Source organism: Ictidomys tridecemlineatus, chromosome 2, assembly GCF_052094955.1.
Source record: "Ictidomys tridecemlineatus isolate mIctTri1 chromosome 2, mIctTri1.hap1, whole genome shotgun sequence".
In the NCBI taxonomy this organism is placed as follows: domain Eukaryota; kingdom Metazoa; phylum Chordata; class Mammalia; order Rodentia; family Sciuridae; genus Ictidomys; species Ictidomys tridecemlineatus.
The window spans coordinates 220,659,339-220,677,169 of record NC_135478.1 but is presented as its reverse complement, the minus strand read 5'-3'; the positions used below and the strand labels follow the sequence as shown (position 1 = coordinate 220,677,169).

The 17,831-nt window shown below is 40.4% G+C and overlaps 2 protein-coding genes across 2 annotated transcripts; both read right to left on the bottom strand.

The window, feature by feature from the left end:
* Positions 1-203: 203 nt before the first annotated feature.
* Positions 204-1,347, bottom strand: LOC144370442 (olfactory receptor 2A14-like). The gene has a single exon (XM_078031185.1). It carries the CDS (start codon positions 1,345-1,347, stop codon positions 415-417), a length of 933 nt encoding a protein of 310 aa, XP_077887311.1. The 3' UTR covers positions 204-414.
* A 14,551-nt stretch (positions 1,348-15,898) lies between these two features.
* Positions 15,899-16,831, bottom strand: Or2a25 (olfactory receptor family 2 subfamily A member 25). Its single transcript, XM_021727299.3, has one exon. It carries the CDS (start codon positions 16,829-16,831, stop codon positions 15,899-15,901), a length of 933 nt encoding a protein of 310 aa, XP_021582974.2.
* Positions 16,832-17,831: the final 1,000 nt, after the last annotated feature.

The following is a 17,831-nucleotide window of genomic DNA, read 5'->3' as shown; positions in this document are numbered from 1 at the left end:
TCTAATATCATTGCTTAGAAAGAAATTTAAATGTATTGTCTACATTTTGCTGGAAAGAAAATTTTACAAGGTCTGTAGCTACAGTTTTTGTTTGCTTCTTAATTGTGACCTGGCCAAGCCATGATTAATGTTGAAGACCTAATATTAGTCAACTTTTCAAATGTCATATCTGTTGTTTTCATTTCTTTTCTACAGATGAGTTTATACTGAAATTCATGAAGGCATCCATCTATTTGTTTTTCAAAGATCTTCTATACTACATCATCCTTATCAATCTTATACATTTATAAATTTATACGTTTATAAGTCCACAACATTGCATTTAAGGTGTCACCTATTCAAAGGGCAAAGAAGTTGCCAACTCCCATTACTTCATAGGAAGCAGAGTCCCCTCCCCATGTGACATGGGGACTGTCAGATCAGCCTCTCCTTCCTCAGCGCCCTGCGCAGGGCACCCTTGACCTCTGCGTTCCTCAGGCTGTAGATCAGGGGGTTCAGCATGGGGTTGAAAAGGCTGTAGAACAGGGAGAGGATCTTCTGCTGCTCCTCAGGGTGGCGGGACTGGGGGGCCATGTACATGACGATGGCGCTGCCAAAGAAGAGCCCCACCACACAGAGGTGGGAGGAGCAGGTGGAGAAGGCCTTTCTGCGGCCCTCCCCTGACTGGATCCTCAGGATGGCCAGCAGGATGCGCGTGTAGGACACCAGCACCCAGCACAGGGGCCCCACCAGGACGAACACGCAGGCTGCAAAGATGCAGAGTTGGTTGAGCCTGGTGTCGGCACAGGCCAGCTTGAGGACAGACAGGATCTCACAGAAGAAGTGGTTGACCTCGTGAGGCCCACAAAAGGGCAGCCTCAGGATAAGGACTAGATGGACCAGGGCCAGGAGGGAGCCACATGCCCAGGAAGCAGCAGCGAGGATGGTGCATAGTCTCCAGCTCATGATGACAGCATAATGTAGAGGGTGACAGATGGCCACATACCGATCATAGGACATCACCGCCAAAATCAGGCACTCTGTAACAGCAAAAGCCAAGTACAAGAAAGTCTGCATGAGGCATGGAAAAAAGGAGATGGTTCTTCTTTGGTTCACAAGGTTTGCCAGCATCTTGGGGACATTGTTGGAAGCATAGGACATGTCAAGTACAGCCAGATGAGAGAGGAAGAAGTACATGGGTGTGTGCAGCCTGGGGTCCAGACAGATAATCCCAAGGATGATCCCATTCCCCAGCAGGGTGAAGGTGTAGAAGACAGAGAAAAGTCCACAGAGGAAACACTGCAGTGCCGGATCCACCTGGAATCCCAGCAGAGTGACTTGTGTGATCCATGTCTGGTTCCCTCCCATGCTCTTCCAGCAGAGAGGAGACCTGGACCAGGACAGTTGGTCAGAGCTGTGGAGCAAAGATGCAAGGTAGTTAGTGGATGTCACAGAGGGAGCGTTTGGACATGGATCACTTAGGATGGCTTTGATCACTTTAATCCTCAGATATGTGTTGATTGTTAATGTCATTTGAAGAGAAACAATCCCAACAAAACTCTGCAGAAGGAATCAGTTTCCCTTCCTGGGCTTGCTCTTATTGAGTAAGCCCTCTGATCACTCATCCCTTGCCCACACACCCACTCACCTTCTCACCTGCTTCCTACTCACTTCTTGCAGATTTGAAAACCCCACTAACTAACTTCCCATTTCTGTAGCTTCTTTAAAACTTCTAGGACCCTCCTTTCCAATAGCCAACAGTACTCCCTGGGAGTACTGGGAGCATCTCTGGTCACTGTTTTATATCCCTAGTGGCTGTTGTGTTTCTTGAGAGTTTTACCTAGTCCTTCACACTTGGCCCTGAAATGTAGGCATAAGTGAAAGGATTCTTGGACTACATGCAATGGATGCACATGACTATTTTAAATATTGTTGAATGCAATGACACTTCTCTCTTCTTTTACAGACTCCAATGTTAGCAGTGAGACATGAAAGATGATTGCTCCACTGTAACTGTAATGTGTTTGGTTCTTTTCACTTTTCCTTTTCATCACTTAATGGAGTGACAAATCTCAGAACTAGTCATATTTTCTAGTGTGACAGATTTTTGTTGTTATTTTTGTCTCTAAGATACTGTCACAGCCTCGGCAGCTCAGATTGCCATCAGATTCCCTGATCACCTTCTTCCTTGTCACCTGTACCAGGCTGGCAGCCTACCCATGGCAATAGGAATGATCTGAAGCAGGTCACAGAGATGAGAACAGCTGGACCTGGAGGCTGATTCTTTGTAGAGTGTGCTCCCCTGGAAGGCCCTGCATATGAACAGACCTCACAGGAGGCAAGGGACCTGATAGGGAGGGAGGCAATATCACATAGCAAAACCATGAGACCAGTGCTGTCCCTACCCTTCAATCACAGTTTAAAAGCTAACGCTGAATTTTCATTTTTTTTAAAAAAATATTTTTTTAGTTGTCAATGGACCTTTATTTTATTTATTTATGTGTGGTGCTGAGGATCAAACCCAGTGCCTCACACATGCTACGCAAGTGCTCTACCACTGAGCCACAACCCCACTCCCCCGATTTTCATTTTTAAATCATACCCAACAGAATAATTTTAAAAATGATTTCAATGTTTACTTCTTAGTAAAAACAGACCCTCAAATATATATACATATATAAATGTGTATATATGTATATATATATATATGTATATATATGTGTGTGTGTATATATGTGCATATATATATATTAACAATGGTATTAAAATTGCATTATACAGACATTTTTGAACTGCCTCTTCTATATAATAGTTTTCATGTATCAAATTCATATATATTACAGGTGATGATCAAAATATACATGGAAATAAATATTAACTGTGCATAATATTATATAAAAACAATATATTTACAATGTACAATTTTATCAGAAATTTTTGATGTATTTTTTTTCTTGTTTGGTTACATTGAAATAAATATTCTTTCAAACCCTAGTTTTATGCATACTCATGATTAGTTCTTTAGGATTTATTTTGAAATAAAATTTCAGATACTTCAGAGTTTGATACCTATTACCAGTTTTAATATAATAATTAATGTTATTATTGCTGTATAATGTAACATAAATTTTATGAAGTGTAAATACCACTGACAGTGTGAGGACTATTCAAGCCTCTTGTTCACATGATAATCAGTACAAAGTATTTCTAGTTATAATCTCTGATGCATGAAGAGTTTCACATAGTTTATGTTTCACAAAGTCTTTAACACATGCCCTGGAGGGCAGGGCCCACCCCCTCTTTTCTGTGCATGGAGGAACAGCTGTGGGTAGGGGCTTCATTCTGAACTGCAGAGGGAAGCTACCTCAGTTCTATTTAGGGGAGGAAGCATCTAAAGCCCTGAATGGAATCACTCTTGAATACACCTAGCCCTGTCTAGCCCCAAATTTATAATTTGCAAAACAGGAAGAGAAACTGAGGATGCCCTCTTTATTCTCTTTTTCACCACACATTTCCATCAATTTGCATAAAGCTTAAGGGGGTACGCTCTGTCTCATTTGGGTGCTGAGGGTGGCCTGGTGGTCACAATTTTAATTTGGAGAGAAACTTTTTTGAAGATATAAACAATAAGCCTTTCTAGCAAAGCACATATTTTTTATTCCTGCCTAATTCCTGTGTCTATTTCTCGATCTGTTTTCTGGAGTTGAAGCAGAGAGAGGGCATAGTTCATTACCATTCCTAAATGACCAGGAATAAACAAGTAAACAAATAAATAAGAAATTATTGACTGTGAACAAAACTATAAAGGAAGTAAACAGGATGAAATGATAGAAGTTATCTGGTTTAAGGAGCTTCTTTAAAAGAGGTAGTTAGGAAAGGTCTCTTCCAAGACCTGGTCAAGTCTGATCAGAGCCACAGGAGGACCGTTCCCTGCTCAGGATCAGTGGAGGAGTAGGGAAGGCAAAGTCTCTGGGCAGGAAGCACTCATCGAGTTCTGGGAAGAGAAAGAAATCCAGTCTGCTGGAACCCACAGTTGCTCACTGTGGTTCAGGCACCAGGTACCCACCCCCACACCAAAAAAAAAAAAAAAAAAATGAAGTTGCACATACACATTTTAACCATGTATATATATATATTAAAAATTGTAATTTACATAAAAGTCAGTGATACATTAAACATATTTGGCTTCTTTATAAGACAGAATATGCAGCAGCTTTAGAAGGGATAATTTCATGTTTAGTTTTCCACATGGAATCAATATATGCATGTTAAATATGATCTGTTTTATATTTTAAAATATAAACATTTGCACACATGCCATTGTGTGTCTATTTACATATGTTTAAGGAAACTTTGTTAAACTAAACGGGGATCTGTTTCCACTGATTACCTACAAAGAAACATTATGCAGTTTCTTTGCACACATTGCTGGTCCCTTTGTTTTTAAATGAACTATGCAGTATCAAGGGGGAAATATTTCCATTTGAGAAAATCCACAATGTAATAATATACAATTAAAATTACCCATTTATTCCTGCTCATGTCCTCACTGAGTTTTAACAGGAATCTGTGACCTGAGCAGATTTTCTTGGAGCTTCCTCTGGAGAAATAAGTCACTGTACTGGGAGAAAAGATCCATCCTTTTATAACTAAATGCACGTGAAAACCTCAACATGGTGTTTCTTTATACAGATACGTGCCTTTCTTCTGGGATGTCTGATAGAGGAAGGCTCCAGATCATCTACTGAGTGGCAGTGGAAGCAGACTTCGCACCGGGTTGGCAACCTCTGAGGGAGGGCATGGCCATATGTCAGGCAGGGAAGTGCACATCAATGTCTTTCCCTCCTCTTACCTGGAATGCACTTTCAATTCATTTCAAGTTAAAAAACAAAGACACAAGGAAGTTGGGAAGAAAAAATTTCTTTCCCAAGATGGTCTTTTGGTGAGACCTAGGAGACCTGCAGAAGGTGGAGGAACGCCTGTGTGGTCTGAGATAAAATCCAGGGTGTGCAACAGGTGGTTCTCACCTGGAGCTGTGCTCTGGCTCCTGTGGTACCCTGACCAGGGACCTGGGGTAGCAGGCACTTGAATGCTGTCATTAGACTCCTTTTGCCAAATGGCTAGAATTGTTTGACCCATCAAAGTTCACAATAATGCAATGTGGAATTAGAGAGTTTCATGTGTAAGTTTTTAAAAACTATTTCTGAAAGACAAGAATAAATAAGGGAGCAAAGAGATTCCTAAAAGAAATAACCTTTTTCATCAGACATGAGTTAACATCCAAACCATATGTAACTATATAAATGTCACTGTACCTCTTAATAGCTTCCTAGTGAAGGTTGTAATAAGTCACATCTATAACGATGGCTGTTTACACATGAAAATTGTTCCTCGGCTCCATTGTGAAATCAAAAAAGGTAAAAAATTTAATACTGTATGAGGTGGAAAGGATGTTTTCTCATAATTGTTGGCTTGGTTTTGAATTTTTGGATTTTTTGGTTCAAGAAATCAGATTTTTCTCCCCTCTTTGAAAAAGCCTGAGGAAGATAACCATAAAGACGGATATCTGAAATGAAGATTTTTCTGAATGTCCATTGTAGCTACACATTAGAGAAAAATCTTTGGGGAACAGAACAAGGGACACAAGCTTCTGTTGTTCCATATCAGGACAGAATTAGTAGTGATTATAGAAAACATAATCCCTGAGTAAGAATGCAAAAACTATGTATAACAATGTTTCTCACTGTCCTTCCAATCTTGATTCTGAACTGAGAACCCTACCAGCTTGAATAATTTGCTAGGCATGCCTGTAATCCCAGCAACTTGGGAGGCTGAGGCAGGAGGATCACAAGTTTGAGGCCAGTCTCAACAACTTAGTAAGACTTTGTCTCCAAAACAAAACAAGAAAAACTTGAATCACTTATTCTAAGCCTCATTACTTTCATCTGTACAAGAGGAAAACAGATATCTGAAGGACTGATGTGAATAGCAAGTATCATTAAACTGGTCCCTATTAACCATCCAACAATTCAGCTGTTATTAATAGTATTATAGAGAGCACACTCCAAAAACTAATTGGGATTAAAAGTCCAATGCAATCAATATGATGTCACAAACACTTGCATATATATTTTGCCTTTCTTTTTGACTATTTTTGAATTTAAGCAAAAAAATTTGATTTTTCTATCTATGTATAATTTTTTCTAATTTTATTTTAAAATTTAAATTTAAAATGGAGTTTAAAGAGATAAAAGAACTCTTCAATGTAACCCCACTCCTATGCTGAAGGAGAAAATATAGATTTTTAAAACTTAGACAGTTTTGCTATGACAAATATCAGAGAAAGAAAAGAGAGAATATGAATCTTAAAGAAGGAAAAAAGAGATACATTTTGCATATTTACCACCAATGCAAAGCAAATGCTTATGTTGACATTGAGTTGGAGCACTGGGGCCATCAAATATGGGGTTCTGGGACAGCCACACAGGTTTGTCAAGCATTTGCATTTACTCTAAAATAACCTACCTCCTCAATCATTATATTGATATTCAGCCTGATCCTAATGAATTCCATGGTTAAAAAAAAAAGTGATGTGTGTGTGTGTGTGTGTGTGTGTGTGTGTGTGCGCGCGCGCGCACGTGTCCGCGCGCGCATGTTGGGGGGCATTAAGGCCAGATTGCAGGGTTCAAATTCCAGCTTGCTATATACTACTCTCTGTCTTCTCTGTGCCTCTCCCTGCCTTAGTTCCCCGACTTGAAAAATGGGAAGAGAAATTTGTCCTACCTCATAGTGCAGTTGTGAGGACTGAGTTCACTCTCACAAGATACTTAATAAGTGCTTGTTTATTAATATTATGATGATGGTGGTGATTAGAGACCTGGAGACCCATGGAGGGAGAGTAGCTTCTGGATCCGCTAATCATAAGGAGCCTGCTATGTGCTCCCCTGTCGTGTGAGGAACAAAGGAGAAGCGGCCCCATGGGGCTCTGGGCTTCCCTGTGGGAGGCCATCTGCCTCCTACACTTTGTGAAGTGCCTCCTGCTGCTAGAGACCAAGGTTATGAGCATGTTCAGGCCTCATACTTCTCAGAGGGCAAGAAAGGACAGTGTCAAGACAAACAAACCCTGCAACTCCTGTGACTTCAGGGTTCTTATGGGTAAGGAGAGGCCCTGGGCCACACGGCTGCTGAGGCTCTTTGTAGCCCCTTAGCCAGATCATCTCCACGTAGGAGGCGATCTGGTCCTCTTCTCCGGCACAGTCAAGACAAAGCCAAGACCTGCCCTGGGTGGAGGGGCCAAGAGGGTCAGAGGAACCATGGCTGCAGCATGGGGTGGGCAGTGAGTGGTTCCTGGAGATCTGCTCAGGACCCTAGTTGTGCACATGGGCTTAGGGCCAGAAGGGACCAAACAGTGAGGGCATTTTGTCACAAGTGCCTGGAGTCACTGATGTCATTCACTCCCCATTTCCTCTCTGTCACCTGCGAACTGCTACTCAGAGCAAATAAAACACTTTAACTTACACTGGTATGATCTGTGGAGTTGTCTTCAAACATAGTCTTGCATTTAGAAGAAACCTCAAGGAGAAGAGGAGAGAATAATTACAGACTGGATGGATTCTCCTCTCCAAAGGAGCCTCACCGGGAAGTGGAGATGGGATCCAGAGCTCCTCTGAACTCCACGGAGACTTGCTTCTGCACGCATAGGCTCTTCTCTGCCATCGTTTGAACAGCACTCCATGCCTTCAGACAAATAATGAACAGAACAGGAACAGAACCAAGAGGCTCCACATCTGCTCTCACCCTCTCAAGGGCAACTCAACAACTTGCTTCTTTTCTCTTAGCAGGGGATTTAATGATAAAATCCCCCCACATATATTCATTTTGTTCTTTCAGTTTTCACAGAGGATGTGTTGCTTGGGATTGGGGGGTCTGGATTTCTATAAAGCTGGTAACATTTTGCACAGGAATATTGAGAAGTTGGATGTAATCAATTCAATGGTCTCAAAATGTAAGTGTTTTATCTTAAAATTGCTCCCCTCCCCAGTGGTTCCTGTCGAACTATAGAGCAGAGGTGAGATTTCTTTATCTCTCATGGCTCAAAGTCCCATGGACCCAGTTAAGGCATCATTGCAGAGAAATGTTCCCCAGGGAAGGCCAGGAGCTGCTGTGCTGCTGTGAAATAACCTGTTGCTCAGGTAAAGAGGCTTGATATGACAGCTCAGGATTCCTTGTCTTCTTAGTTTTCTTCATATACATATAAATTAAATAAATATTAAATTCTAATTCCTTGTTCCTGTTAACTTTAACCTGTTTTAACTACGGGACTTTAAACATCGTATTGATTCTTCAGAACGCTCAGTCTTCTTCAGTTGTCCCATCCCAAACTGGTTTCTCCTCTGTGATAGGCCAAAACCCTTACAAATAGCCATGGTTCAAGGCAGTGCTTAAATAAGATTTTACTTTCGGCATTCTTTATTGTTTATTCCTTCTACATGGAAATGAGTCAGACAAAGACTGAATTTCACTCATTGATACCTTAATAAAGCTTAGGGTTGCATTTTTGCACATATACATTCAGATAGGCATAATTAGCACAGTTTTATTTCCTTCATTAAAGATGATATCATGCTACTTATCACAGCCTACTGTGGATAAAAATCATGGGTCATGATTTGTCTATTTTTACATCTAATCTTTGAAATGACTAGAGTGCAAACATTTCCTGTGAGAAGTCTTAGACTTCTTGTGGGTATATATACCATTTTTGATTAATACTTTATATTTTATCAAGAATAAATATGACAAAGCATGACCTGGATTCATCAATGGTGTTTGCTGAGTATCATTAATTTCTAGACTGACAGTTGGGCCCAAGTGTACTTTGAATATTTAGCTATCTTTGAGATAAAATATACTTCCTTCACAGTAGCCTTTTTCTTTTTCTTTGTGAAGTTCACTTATCGCATAGAATTTCAATAGGATATTTGAAGAAGATAATGTAGGCAATGATAATGACCCTGAAATGCTAGGGACTGTTTTCACTATCACTTCTGTCATTAAATATCATTTTAACCTTATGAAGCTACTACAGGATGTGTTCCAATAAAACAAGGGAGTAAATGAAGAAAGAGGATGTCACAAGGCTGTGGAAGATGGAGTCCAGCTCTGGACACAGGCAGATGGGATTACTAGGAAGCCAGTGAATCTGGTGTGGGGAGGCCTGTAGTCTCTGAGGATGCCTGCAAGGGAAGTTGGAAGGACATGTTATCTGAGGTGGAGCTGTGGAGGGGGAAATAGGAAAGTGTATAAAGGACTTAGTCATAGGTCACAAAAATCTAAGCAGAGACCGTAGAAAGGCAATTAGTGAACATGTCATAAGCATTCTAATTGGAATATTCTTCCTGCCTAGAAAGTCAGGTGTCAGAAAATAATGGCCAAATAAAGAGTGTGCTTTGAAACTGGTGACGGTGTCCATGTGTTGTGGATACAAAGGGGAGGCTGTCTGTCTTAGGGCACCAGCCTCTTTTGGCAATTGCCTCCTGGTTCAGGACCACTGCATGGCACCGTGCTTTGCTCAGGAGTGGAAGAGTCGGTGCTGGCCACCAGATGACCTTTAATCAAATGTGTTTCACACAACAGAAGTGTGTCCAGCACAGTTCGGGCTATGGCACTAGGGGAACGAGTGGTGGAGAGAGAGAGGAGGGCAGGGTCTGCCTGCCCTTTGCCCACATGCTCATGGAAAATGGGGCTGCTCATATCCCCTTCTTTCCCAATTCTCAGTCCTTCTGTGCCATCCTCTCTCTCTACCTCTTTTAGGGAAAAGTAGATTTTATTTATTTATTTTTTTTTTAGTGAGTAAACACTCGATGTGTTTAAGTTAAAATAATTCTGAAAAGTACAATAAAAACATCTAAACTTTTTCTAGGTCACAGTATCTGGAAATAACCATTATAATTGATTTGCAATATTCGAGAGATTTCTTCATTAGTATAGGCTGGTAGGACAGACAGATAAATAATTTAACAAGAGTGGGATAATGTTTTAGGAAAGTATTTTTGCTTTTATTGTGTGTGTATAAAAAGACCACCCCCTGCCTCCCAGGTATCATCTAAGTAGCAACCAGTAAAATGAGGTTCAAGTAGAAAGCTATAGTGTTCCTGAATGTAAGTGGCAGATATTGGGGTTAAAGGCCAAAGGGGGAGTGTGTATTCAGGGGCAAGATTCTTAAGAGGAAGAACTTGTGCAAAAGGAATCCCCAAAGTATGCACAGGTGTTCTTTCATGCATAGGCTTAATCTGAAGAGGCAAGACTCCTAAAGTCTTAGCAGACAACAGTTTTGTTATGCTAACTTCTGAGAAGTTCTGAATAGAGCTGAATAAGGAATTGAGAACTTGCAAACTTCTAAGTATGTGGAGTCACAATCTAGCTAAGATGGAGGGTGTTGTAAGACCAAGCCCTAGGAATAAAAATCATGCCTTACAAAGAAGAGTAGCCTGCCATTATTACAATCTATTGTCATTATAAAAACAAATAAAACCTCATAAATCAGCAGAGAGATATTACAGAGTAAACAGCCTCTATAATTTATCATTCAGAATGTTCAAAATCAGGAAAAAAAACCAATGCATGATCAAGATATAAGATCATTAGAAGACCACCTGTTACTAACATAGAGCCCAAAACTCCAAAGACTTTAAAATAACTGTAATTAATATTAAATACTCTTGGACAGGCAGTATTAATATTGATAAAATGGCCATACTACCAAAAACATTATAGAGATTGAATACAGTTCCTATTCAAATCCCAATGACATTCTTCATAGAAATAGAAAAAGCATTCATAAAATTCATTTAGAAAAATAAGACACCCAGAATAGCCAAAACAATCCTTAGCAAGAAGAGTGAAGCAGGAGACATCACAATACCAGACCTTAAACTATACTATAGATCCATAGTAACTAAAATGACATGGTTTTGGATCCGAACAGACATATAGACCAATGATGCAGAATAGAAGACACAAAGACAAACCTACATAAATATAAGTTATTGCATACTAGACAAAGGTGCCAAAAACATTCATTGGAGAAAAGATAGCCTCTTCAACACATAGTGCTGGGGGAAACTGGAAATCCATATGTAACAAAATAAAATTAAACCTCTATTTCTCACCCTGCACAAATATCAACTCAAAGTAGATCAAAGACTTAAGCAGTAGAACAGAGACCCTGAGCCTAATAGAAGAAAAAGTGAGCCCCAATCTTCATCATGTTAGCTTAGGAACTGACTTCCTTAACAAGACTCCTAAAATGCAAGAAGTAAAATCAACCAATAAATGGGGTGGATTCAAACTAAAATGCCTCATCTCAGCGAAAGAAACAATCAATAAGGAGAAGAGAGAGCCTACAGAATGGGAGAAAATCTTCATCACATGCACTTCAGGGAGAGCATTAATCTGCAGGATATATAAAGAACACAGAAAACTCAATACCAAAAAAAAAAATCTCCAAATAAACCAATCAATAAATGGACTAAGGAACTGAACAGACACTTCACAGAAGAAGAAATACAATCAATCAACAAAACCCTACTCCAAGGCAGAGCAGGGATGGCACACTCAATTCACAATTCACAAATATATGAAAAAAAAAATGTTCAACAACTCTAGAAATTAGAGAAATGCAATCAAAACTACTGTAAGATTCAGCTCACTCCACTCAGACTGGCAATCATCAAGAACACAAGCACAAATGAATATTGGTGAGAATGTGGGGGAAAAGGCACACTCATACATTGCTGGTGGGACTGCAAATTGGTGCAACCATTATGGAAAGTAGTATGGAAATTCCTCAGAAAACGTAGAGTGGAACCACCATTTGACCCAGCTATCCCACTCTTTGGGTTACACCCAAAGGACTTAAAATCAGCACATTATAGAGATACGGCCACATCAGTGTTTATAGCAGCTCAGTCCACAATAGCCAAACTATAGAACCATCCTAGATGTCCTTCAATAGATGTGGTATATACGCACATAGAATATTACTCATCCTTAAAGAATAATGAAATTATGGCATTTGCAGTTAAATTGATGGAACTGGAAACTATCATGCTAAGTGAAATAAGCCAATCCCCTAAAACAAAAGTCTGAATGTTTTTCTCTGATTTGTGAATGCTAATTCACAATGGGGGTAAGGGGGTATCTAAGGGAAAATAGAAGTATTTTGTTAGGCAGAGGGGAATGAAGGGGGGGGAGAGGGTGTGGGAGGAGGAAGGATAGTAGGTTGGGCGTTTTTACCCTATGTGCACATGTGATTACATGACTGATATGATTCTACAACATGTACAACCAGAAGAATGAGAAGGTTTACTCCATTATGCATGATTTGTCAAAATGCATTCTACTATCATGTATAAGTGATTAGAACAAATTTTTAAAAATGGAGACAAGCATAGAAAAAATGAAATAATAATGTAATAATGTTGACAAAATGTTTGCTCCTCTTGCAGAATGGGTTCCTGACTCATCACAGCAGGGGCAGCCAGGAGACCCGTGCTGAGGAACTCCGGTGGTTATGTGGAGCTCTCCAGGGTCCCCACTGCCTCCGTTTATTCCATACGAGATTCAGAGGATGGCAATGCTCCCAGGTAGCAGTGGTGGATGCAAGTGCTGGAAAAGTAGGGCTAGAGCTTTTTCAGGGAATCATCCCGATACAAATGAAATACAATATCCTTGTACCTGAGGGTACTGGGGAAGTCCAACCCCGCCAGAGTACCAGCATAGTGAGAGGTGGAGTAAGGATGACATGCCAAGGGAGGCTGTCATGTGTATAATAAATGTTGACTAAATATCAAGGGAGAAAATATTTTCCACAGTGTCAGTCTCCAAGATCAAAGGCCAATAGGTCCTGGAATAGGTCCAGAGAGGCCACATCTCAGCAGGTAACGTTTCCACTAAGGATCAAACAGATCTCACAGGAAGACCAGCACATGGACCAGGGTGAGGTGGTGTGAGAAAGAGGCTCTTTAAGTCAGGCAAGACTGAGACACCTTCCTTAGAAAGGTGACGAATTCCTGTCATCCCAACACTCATGTGTAACTTCCCCGTTCCTCAAACTTTCCACTGTTGCTCATTAAGAAGATCGTGCTAGGCATAGAAGAAAAAATAAGTTCCTCATTCTTGGTTCCCTCTGTTTAGGAGGAAAATATAGGCTTGTGATGCAGTGTCCTGTTTAGATGGCGTCCAAGAGAATACGACAGTTAAGACAGGCTGCAGACGTCAGGGTGAGGCTCACCTTCTGGAGGAGAGAGAGGAAGTGCCCACATTAATGTGTCCTTGTGCCCTTTCTCTGAGCTGAACTTTTAAAAATGTTTTTAAAATTCCCCCCTTCACTTATTCTTCATTCTCATCCCACCACTAAGTTATGTCCATTTTACCTTCTTGTCTCCCAGCCCCACCACCTCATTTTGTTCTCCTGTGTGATTCTCTATCCAGCATTTCTTGCCTGCCTGGGTACAGCAACTCTTAAACTGGTCTCTCTGATACCAAACTGGTCACTTCAAACTCACTCCACACAGCGCCTTCTAAATTAAGGTCTGCTTACTTGCCATTTTCGTACTGAACACCTGGCTTCACATTTCATATGGAAGGTGCGTAAGGACCTAGGGACCCTCAGCCTGGGAGACGGTTTCCTCTGTACTCTGTGTCCTCTCTAATCTTGGTTCTCATCAGCCTTGAATTTTACACCTGAAAAACCCTGAACTACTTTTAGTTCCTCCTGGAGCTGACCTCCTACTGACTCCTGGGGTCTTTCTTCTTCAGCGTATCAGGTGGAGCACCCCTTCCTGCTGTACCGCCTCTTCCAACCCCTTGCTAACTCCTGTTCCTTCAGGATGGTCTTCCCCTCCAGGAAGTCTTCCTTAAGCTAATGCACTCTGGGGCGGTCCTCCTCCTCCTGGGCCATATCAACACCTCTGAGTATCTTGAGCGTCAAGGCATTGTGTAGAATTGGTAATTTCCATGTATATACTGTTTTACTCTCCTCTCTAGACGGTGAGTGAAGGGACAGGAGGAAATGCGTTTTACTCATTCTTTCATTTCAAGACTATCACAATGTGTGTGTGTCTGTGTGTGTGTGTGTGTGTGTGTGTGTGTGTGTATGTATGTGTGTGTGTATGTGCATGTGTGTGGGGGGGAGAGACAGACAGACAGAGAGAGACAGAGAGATATCCTGGCATTTTTCATCATATAGAGGTCTACATTTTGCATTATTCCCGCTTCTTTCTGGTTAAATGGGAAATCTGATTTTCTACTGTTTCATTTCTAAATTGTCTTTGTTTTTTAAAGATACTATAAGTGTATGTAGTGGGAAACATTAATAAACTTCACTCTAAAGTACTTGTTCTGAGTCTTGGGTTCTGCTGAACATTTTCACACAGTTCTTGCTCTGATCTTTACAACAAACCTGTCAGCTTGCTACTATTAACCTCATTTTACATATAACAAATCTGAATTCAAAGAATTCAAGTTAATTACAAAAGTTTGCACATTAGCAACTGTCAGAACTTTGTAAAAACCAGGTTCATCTGAACCTCGAACACGTTTTTAACCTTTCTTGGATCCTGGGATCATGTTTGCATAAGAGAAGATGTTACAAAAGAAACATTTTGTGAGAAAGAAATTTATATATTTTCCTCTTCAAAAATACTTTGTTTAAATAAAGAAGAAACACCATTCAAAAAATTGTTTTCCTATAATGTAGTTTATTTATAATTTTAGATAAGAGTCGAGAACAGTGTCTTTATGCATCTTTCCCCACTACGGCTCAACAATTCTTTTCAATCCCTTTATAATTAAGTGAAAGAGTTTCATATTTGAGTAAAAAGGTTGTTTAACTTACCTCACAGATCATAAGTAAAAATCGAATCATTCATTATTGGTCGGTTAGTTATCACAACAATTACAGCCTGTTCTTATTGCTGGGATGGTCTCTTTAGGCTGTGATCATTTTCTATAGGAGAAGACTGACCAAACTAATGAGAAAAAATATGTGACTATTTTGGTGCCTCTCAGTTCCTTCCATTCTGCTTTCTTCCCCCACTTGTATGGATTTCTACCTGCCTTGGTCAGGCAAAGAAAAAGAAGGTCAGAGAAAGATCCCACCTGTCTACAGACTTATTGGTGTGACAAAGGCTTAGGTGTTCATGTTGTTTCAGTTTTATTCTCAATTATCTTTCCTAGAAGCCATGGCTCATGCTGTTATTACCTAAACTGATTACGACTTATAAAGAATTATTATCATCAGAATATATACAAATGTTTCCGATATAGACTTATTTTGAAAGGAGATGACACTTGCTAAATTATAAATATTTAAGTAAAAAGATGTTATTGATTCCCAATTTCCATAAAGGTAAAAATATGTTATTGATTTCTCCCAATTCTAAATATCTTAAATATTCTACCAATTTTTCTTTAAAATTTTGCCTATAAAATTTCTTTCCTTTTCTTCGGGACATTTCATATAACCACATTAAAAATATGTTCTCTTGGGCAGGGCTGTAGCTCAGTGGCAAAGCGCTTGTCTAGCATGTGTGAGGCACTGAGTACAATCCTCAGCACTACATAAAAATTAACAAATAAAATAAAGACATTCTGTCCATCTACAACTACAAAACATAAAAAATTTTTAAAAAAATGTTCTCAATGCAGCCAGTGTAAAGATAGTTTTATTAGTTGTGCAGCACCAACCTGCCATACTAGAGAGAGGAAAGCAGTGACTCTCTTGGGGGATGTCATACAGAAATTTCAGGAAGGTGGAAAGGATGCCCCAAGCATGTTGATGCATCCTGTGTAGGTATTGGATGAGATGACTTCTCATTTCCCCTTGGGCATGTGATTTTGTCATTCTCTACAACCCTCACGGTGTTCTCTCCTTTATGAGCATCCTCTTCAGAGCACATTTGACCTCTTTGTTCCTCAGACTATAGATCAGGGGGTTCAGCATGGGATTGAAAAGGCTGTGAAACAGCAGGAGATATTTCTTCTGCTCCTTGGAGTCCCCATGTTGGGGCCCAATGTACATGACAATGGCTGTACCATAAAAGAGTCCAACCACACAGAGGTGGGAGGAGCAGGTGGAGAAGGCTTTCTGGCGCCCCTCTCCCGACTGGATCTTCAGAATGGCACCCAGAATATGAGCATAAGATACTACGATAGAGGAGAAGGGCCCCACCAGCACCGATGCTGCCCCAGCCAAGACCAGGACCTCATTGATGTGGGTATCTGCACAGGCGACTTTGAGAACAGCTAAAATTTCACAGAAAAAGTGGTCAACTTTCTGAGATCCACAGAAGGGCAATGGTAGGAGTAATATTAAATGAACTAGGGCCAAGGAGACTCCTAAAATCCAGGAAGTCACTACCAGGCCGATACAGATTCTCCAGCCCATGATGGCAGAATATCGAAGGGGTTGGCAGATGGCCACATACCTATCATAGGACATCATCACCAGGAGGAGACATTCTGTGTGTGCGAAAGTCAAAAAGAGAAAGGTCTGGGTCATGCAGCCCCCAAACGAGATGGGCAGGGCAGGGTCCAGGAGATTCACCAGCATCTGGGGCACTGTGTTGCAGGCATAGGCGATGTCCACTAGGGCCAGGTGGGAGAGGAAGAAGTACATGGGGGTGTGCAGTCTGGGGTCCAGGCAGCTGAGAGCCAGGATGGCCCCATTCCCCAGCAGAGTGAAGGCGTAGAAGAGGGAGAAGAGCCCAAAGAGGAGCACCTGCATCCTTGGGCCAAGTGGAAATCCCAGGAGGAGGAACTCTGTGACCATAGTCTGATTGCCCACCATTGCCCTGTGGAGGAAACAACCAAGTTCACCACATCTGAATGTCTGAGCCGAGTGTTCAGACATGATACAACTGTGTGTGTCTTTGTTTCCTAAGGAAATGACCTTTCATGGCATTTATGGCCTGTTAGACACTTATTAAGGGAAAATTATGTGTTCCAAATGAAACAGAAGAAAGGTTGTCATGTATGAGTTAAATGCTAATATTATATTACCTTATTCGGTAAATTTTACCTTTATTTGCAAACGGAAGTTCAAAATCTGATAATACTTAAAATACCATCACAGGAGAGGAGCCAGTTTTCAGTTTGTGGTGATTATATCAGACATCATCCCATGAGTATTCCTGCATTGCAGCTTATGAATGTCCTCATGTGCACACATGTGCTGGGGCCTTACACATCTTCATGAGGATGGAAGGGGATGAGGAGCAGCAGGTCAATTATCCTTCTATCAGATTTTCTCACAAATTTGCACCTTCAAAATATAAATTATTTGTTAGACTTGGGATTTCTTCAGATAGAATACAGATGAATTAAGTGAAGAGAATAGGAGATTGCTAAAATTTTGACTAGATTTACAATGAACACATTTATCTTTTGACTTTGTATCCATAGTTGGTTTATTCCGTTGTCTCTGCTCAGAATATGTTACCCCTGGTAGATATCACACTTGATATTCTATATTTATAAATACACCCATGACCTTGTCTACACCTGGAAATTTGAAAAGTATTGCCACATCCTATAGTAAGAAATATCTGCCCAAAGTGTACACAACAGAATTCATGTGTTTACTTGGATCTTTATTGTATATAATGCGCTTTAAATGTTCTCTTTTATTCTAGTCTCTTATACTCCATTTCATTGGTAAAAATGCTGGTCAACTGATTTTTGTGGTGGTTCATAGCCTGCAATTTAAAAAACTATTGATCTATATCTAAGAGTAGAGGTAAAGCACTTACTAAATAGTCTTATATTTGTAGAATCTTTAACATTGCGTT

What these genes read in the sequence shown, in the direction of transcription:
- LOC144370442 (XM_078031185.1), bottom strand. Translation starts at nt 1,347, where the DNA reads ATGGGAGGGAACCAGACATGGATCACACAAGTCACTCTGCTGGGATTC.
- Or2a25 (XM_021727299.3), bottom strand. Translation starts at nt 16,831, where the DNA reads ATGGTGGGCAATCAGACTATGGTCACAGAGTTCCTCCTCCTGGGATTT.